The 6,284-nt window shown below is 44.4% G+C and overlaps 1 protein-coding gene across 2 annotated transcripts in view; it reads left to right on the top strand.

Annotated features, from left to right (window-relative positions):
• The first annotated feature begins 3,148 nt into the window (after positions 1-3,148).
• Positions 3,149-6,284, top strand: part of COL25A1 (collagen type XXV alpha 1 chain) — a 512,691-nt gene continuing 509,555 nt past the window's right edge. For both annotated transcript variants that reach the window (XM_007999508.3, XM_007999509.3), the window contains exons 1-2: positions 3,149-4,149; positions 5,198-5,267. In XM_007999508.3, coding sequence (XP_007997699.3) covers positions 3,853-4,149; positions 5,198-5,267 — 367 coding nt within the window. In that variant the 5' untranslated portion in view covers positions 3,149-3,852. The remainder of the gene's footprint in view (positions 4,150-5,197; positions 5,268-6,284) is intronic.

The raw sequence follows: 6,284 nt of genomic DNA, 5'->3' as shown, positions 1-6,284 counted from the left end.
AACTTGTTCCTTATCTTTTGCAGCTTCTGGAAGTTGCTTATATTCCTTGATTTGTGACCCCCTTCCATCTTCTACGCCAGTATTCACATCACTCTCACCTCTGCTTTTATTGTTACATTGCCTCTCACTCTGAGACCCTGCCTTCCCCTTAGAAGGACCCTTGTGCTACACTGGGCCCACCCACATAATTGAAGAAAATCTCCCCACCTCAAGATCTTTAACTGAATCATATCTGCCAATCTGTTTTTGCATGCAAGGTAGCACATTCACTGTTTTGGAGATTAGGACATGGACATGTTTGGGTGTCCATTATTCTTCCCACTGCATACCTGTCCTATAGCCCGCTGTTTGCATTTTACTGTTAATACTATTGATATTAGTCAGGCAAATAGGAGTCAGCTGGACTAGAGCATTTTTAGTGCTATTTTTACTTTTTTGAAGCCTCCACATTGGAACCAAAATAACAACTGTGCTTTGATGAATATACAGAACAACATGCATTCAAACCCTCAGAGCTTTGTTGATCCACACGTTCTGTGTGCTTAATGCAGAGAATCTACTGGGTTTTGAAATCTTAGCACTAATGGCTGGTATATTTCTGAGGTATTGTGCCCACCAAAGACATAAAGCAAATCTAATCCTTTGGATAAAGATCTCAAAGCCACAAAATTCCAGCTCTATCTCTCTACTAAGATCTAATAGTGCTGAGGGCTTGCAAGAGTTGTTAATGTACCTTCTCATGGCCAATTTACACAAAGCATGCTATAAGAACATTGCATCATCCAAATTAAATGTGTAACCTACTGTAGGCATCAGTCAAGACAGAAAATGGCTTTTCTAATGAAATTTTAAGAGCGGTGTGTTGTCCAAAAGAAAAAGCTCTTTATTCTCATTGTTTCCACACTTCAGAGAAGTTGATGTGGAGAGTCCGAGAGGAAGAATGAGCAATGAGGCTGTTGAGATGGTAGACAAGGGGGTTTGTTGTGGGGGTTGAAAGATGTAAGATCTTTGTCTTAAGGACAATCGGAAGTATTGAAGGACTCTAAATAGATGAGGAGAGGAGGGCAAGGGAGAAGTCAGGGCTGGCCACTGGGTATTTTGGCTTGGGGAGACTGGATGGATGGCAACTCCATTGGCTGAGATGGGAAACAGAGAGAGCAGAGTAGAGTTTGGAGGTAAGCTGCAGGTTAAATTGGAAATGAGAGTGAGACATCCAAATGGAGATGGCAAAGAGGCAACTGGCTACATGGATCCGAGGTTCAGGAGAGAGGTTTGGGCTTTCAATATGAATTTATGACTCATCAGTGTAATGATGGCCACTGGGAACTCTACTGGAGAGAGTATACAGAGAAGAGAAGATGGAATAGACAGAGGCCCAGGGAGCACCAACTTTCAGAGAAATGACAGAAAAAGCCTGCAGAGGAGACTAAGGAATAGTTAGAGGTTACGGAAAGAGTTGGTACATTAAAACATTTGTACCCATTATTTGGGTCATTATTGGAAACATGTTTAATCACAATTAAATGTGACTTGAAATTTATCTCTTTAAAATTTACTTAAAAATTTTATTTATATTTAAAAGAGGAACAGTAATTCCTCACATCGCAGGGTTATGAGGTTCAAAAAAGTATTAGATATTTTGGAAAGTATTATACCATTGGTTCTCAAACTTTAGTAGTATATATCAAAATCATTTGGAGGGCTTGTTAAAACACATCGCTGTTTTTTTTTTTTTTTCAGTAGTGGTAGTAGCTAGCGTTTCTGATTCAGATCTGTGGTAGGAACCTAGAATTTAAATGTTGGCTAAGTTCTCAGGTGATGCTGATGTTATTGGTCTAGGACCATCCTTTGAGAACCACTGTGTAATATAAATGAATTATGGTTTTCACTTTATAGCAAAATTCATTGAGTTTTCCTCCAATGTTAGTCTCTTTCTTCCTCTAATGCTATTTCCTTACCTTGCTTCATACCAAGCAATATCCGTTTACACGTGTGAAAGACCAACTAAGTGTAAGTATTTTGTTGATTACAGTCACAACAACGTTACAACAAGCAACGACTTCAGGTTAGCTTGATCAAGGAGAATAGGAAAAATACATGTGTGTGTGTTTTTTTTTTTTTTTAATAGGGAGATAAGAAAGAACTCTTTGGAATAAGAGGTGGGATTTCTGTTTTCCCCAAAGTCAATTAGATGTCAAATGCTACTTGTTACCAACTTTCCAAAATCCCATTAGAGACCCTGTAATTTGTTCCAGCGGGAACAGCATGAGGAGAGTCAGGTAAGAGGAAAAACTGACTTCATTCTTCATTCCTTTCCTAAATCCTGAGAAATGCGTATACTTCAACACTCTCTTTTACAATCCCGCAAACCAGGGAATCAGGAAAACACATTAGCATCCTAGTACAGACTAGGAATACAGAGCTGGGAGGAGACTCTGCCGTCAAGACAAGGAAACTGGGGGAGGGGAGAGAAAACTTCCCCTCGTTGGAGAATCTGCGGGCGGCATTGGGAAGAGAAGGGAAGTGGGGAAATGTACCTCAGACGTCCGCCAGACACTTTGCCTCCGGGCATGTGGGAAAGTGAGGGAGGAGGGAAAAACGCTGCACCAGAGCGAGACAGCAAGAGCTCTTGCGGCTGCTTTTGAGTGAAGATCGGGAGAGATAGAGCGTTCTGCTTCACATCTTCCTCCCGGAGGCCATTTCTCCATTTTTAAGTGGGATAAAGAGGGGGCGCTGGACTGAGTCAGTATAAGCCAAAGTTGCCGCCTCTTGCGCAGCCGACCCCGCTTCGGCCCCTGGCCCGGGCCAGAGAGGTGGCCTTCGGGGACGCTGAAGTTACTCTGCTCAGGGGGAGGGGTCGCCAGGCTCCTCTCCAATCACGGTGGCCGCTCCAGCTATTTGCATGCATTATGCTAATAACAGACCTCCTGCCCCGCTCCCACCCAAGCTTCCCGCCCCCCTGGGGGGTTCCCTGGGCCGGCCCGCGGGCTGGGCCAAGGTGAATATATTATGATAATAAGGCGGGCTCCTGCTTTGGCTTCGGAAGGGGGGCGCGCAGCAGCGGCAGCAGCGGGAGCCGCGGGCCGGACGCCGGGAGCCGGGAGGGGGTCGGGGGAGGGACGTCGTGCTCGGAGCGCGCGCGCACTCACACACACACACACACTCACACGAGCATCCCGAAGGGTATTTAAGGATCGCGCACGCGGGGTTGCGGAGATCCTTCGGGCAGCCGCGACTTCGGCTTCGCGACTAGCATTGGCTCCTTGGGTTTATTTCGTTTTCCTCTCTTCTCCCCCTTAGCCGCCCCTTTCGCGCTGCGCTCTAGCGTGCTCTCCCAGCCTTTTTGCCTTGAACTGAATGCAGGTGGGAGACAGGTCGGCGTGCTGAAAGACACCGAGTAGGTAGAAATAAGGCAAACTCACAGAGGCGCAACAGGTTCGGTCCTCCGTGGCCAGGGCGAGCCGCGGCCCCGCGCCGTGCCTCGGTCGCCGTCCCTCGGACCCTGAGCGACCGCTGTCGGGGACCTCGGAAGAGGTGTCTGTCCTCTGGGAGTCGGAAGAGCTGTCTGGGTGGGCTTCGTCTTGCTTTTTACCCCACCGCCACCCGGTCCCCGGTCTGAGGGTGCTTTTCACTTCCAGCTGGGAGGAGAGAAGAAAGCGGGGATAGTGCACGCCTGCGGGTCTGGACGCTGAGCAAGGCAGGGGTCCATCTCCGCTCGCGGGCTTGACTCCACCAGCTAGTTGTGCAACCACAGGGACTGAACTTTGGAGGAATCGACCTTTTTCTTTCCTTTTAGGATTATTTAAGGTGTAGAGGGTGGGAAGCGAAGCCAAGACGGCCGACCCCGCCACGATGCTGCTGAAGAAGCACGCAGGAAAAGGAGGGGCCCGGGAGCCCGGATCCGAGGACTCCAGCCCTGCCGAGCAGCATTGTGCCCAGACCATGTCCCCGTGCGGCTTCCTGGCGGCTCTTCTGTCAGTGGTGGCCGTGGTGTCTTGCCTGTACCTGGGTGTGAAAACCAACAACCTCCAGGCGAGGATCGCCGCTCTCGAATCCGCCAAAGGGGCCCCTTCCATTCATCTGCTGCCTGATACCCTGGATCAGCTCAAGGCTATGGTGCAAGAGAAAGTGGAGCGACTTCTGGCTCAGGTGTGAGAGGCTGGGGTATTTTGCATCTTGTACAAGCGTGACTCTGTGTATGACTAGCCGCTACCCTTACTGTACGCAAACTTGGTGTGGCTGTGTGTGTGTGCGCGCGTGCATGTGTTGGGCAAGGATCTATGCTCACTGTAGCATATATTTATATGTGCACATCCCTTGATATCCCCATCCCTATCTCTAATCTTCCCTCACTCTCTCTTAATGTTTGCATGTTAAACATATAGGAAGTTCTAAAAGGGAGAAAGGGCATTTTACCTCTTTTTAGTTATCCTAAGTCACATGTGAGGCTTTCCCAATTGTGGAGAGAATATTTCTTGCAGAAATAGCATCTGTTAAATCTTTTACATGTTATAAGATGGTTACGGTCATAGATGTTATTAATATACAAAAAAGGTAATCACTCTTAAATGTAAAATAATCTCATGTATAATGTAAAGTCAGTAATTTCACACGTTCAATCTTTTCATATTAAAAGTTTAAACGTTTTTTTAAAAGTAGCTTTATTTTTGGTAAAGGTTGCAGTGCTGGAGTATTTATGAATGCAGAGCCCTTGGAGTTGAGAGCTGAAAGGAATCTGTTATGTTTAAGGGCAACTTTAGACTAGAGTAAGGGAGTTTTCTGGAACCTTACCCTAGCGGGGAGCCTATTTGGCAGTTGTTGCAGCCTAGCATGATAAAACAGTTGAGCTTCATGTATAAAATATTGGCTGTTATTGGTAAGCCACAGCTTACCTAGTACTGCAGCATTTTAGTGCTAGGTTTTTACATTGACTGCATATGAGGGAGAGAGTGGTGGTAGGGAAGAATGGAGAAAGATGTTACACAAGTCCAGCAATCTTAATACCCTATCAGTGGTCATTGTCTTTTTTTAGGGCTTAGGCATGGTTACTTTCTTGACTAGAGTCCAAGTACTTATGTAAATGTTAGTTATGCAGGTTATGAAATGCCGGTAAATCAGGCGTATGGCCAGAGTCCCTAAAGACTCCATGTCTCTACAGTGCTACTGATGATTGTTAATAACTCTTCTTTTCCTGCAGAAATCCTATGAACATATGGCTAAAATAAGAATCGCAAGAGAAGCACCTTCAGAATGTAACTGCCCAGCAGGTAAAATGGAACTTCTTTAACAAGGTTTCCTCCAGAGCAGAGCATTTTAAGACAAAGGTCCTGTGTCTGTCAAGTCTACCTGTAATAATAGTAAAGAAAGAATGCAGACTGCAACTTGCTTTAATAAAATCAACATGTCTCATTCAGAAGGATGGAAAATAAAGCCCCAAATATTATTTTAAGCAGCATACCAAGGCCTGTTGTGGGAAAGCAAAGGAGATAGAGATAATCACCAAAGAAAATATAGGCAAGGTGATGTACAAAAACAAACATCTTAGATTCACAAATTGAAAAATATTCTTCAATTAAATTGTCTTAATGTCCACAGTGAAAAGGACTGTAGAACTGTTAGATTCTGAATTCCTGGCTCGCTCATATTGCGTTAGTGCAGATTTTTTTTTTTTTTTTTTTTTGGTTTATTCCCTTTGGCATATGATTATGTTAGTAAACCACCTTCACTTCCTTTCCTGCTGTTTCTATTCTGTTAAAAAGATTCCATCTCCTATTCTATAGCTAGAGATGATGACTGAAAGAAAATCAGTTCTTTATCTTGAGCTTCCCATTACAAACTCTTGCATTCTCAATGACTTTTGAAGAAGAGGCTCTTATACTTTTACCTTTTTTTTCTGTGTAGCTTCAGGGAACTATATTAAAGACAGCATATTAGTAGAAGGACAGGGAAGAAGGACATCATGAATAAGACCCCCTGGGTAATCATTAAGTCTTCCTTCATGTACCTTTGATGGCTTGGTAGTTATCTCAGACCTGACAATTTAGAAGCCCTTGGAATATGGCCATTGGAAACATGTAGTGGATTCAACTCATATAAGTCATGGAAAACTCCCATGAGTTGAGATGTTTATTTCAGGTCAACATTGTTAACACATTTATGAATATGATAGTTTCTTTTATCATCACTCATGGAAAGTGAGTCTCTTAAGATTTCTTTATTATTAAGGAACATGATACTTAGGTACTTATATATGAAAAGGCAAGTTCTTGTATTTTTTCATATTC

Source organism: Chlorocebus sabaeus, chromosome 7 (assembly GCF_047675955.1).
Source record: "Chlorocebus sabaeus isolate Y175 chromosome 7, mChlSab1.0.hap1, whole genome shotgun sequence".
Classification (NCBI taxonomy): domain Eukaryota; kingdom Metazoa; phylum Chordata; class Mammalia; order Primates; family Cercopithecidae; genus Chlorocebus; species Chlorocebus sabaeus.
This window is presented reverse-complemented; position numbering and strand designations above follow the sequence as displayed.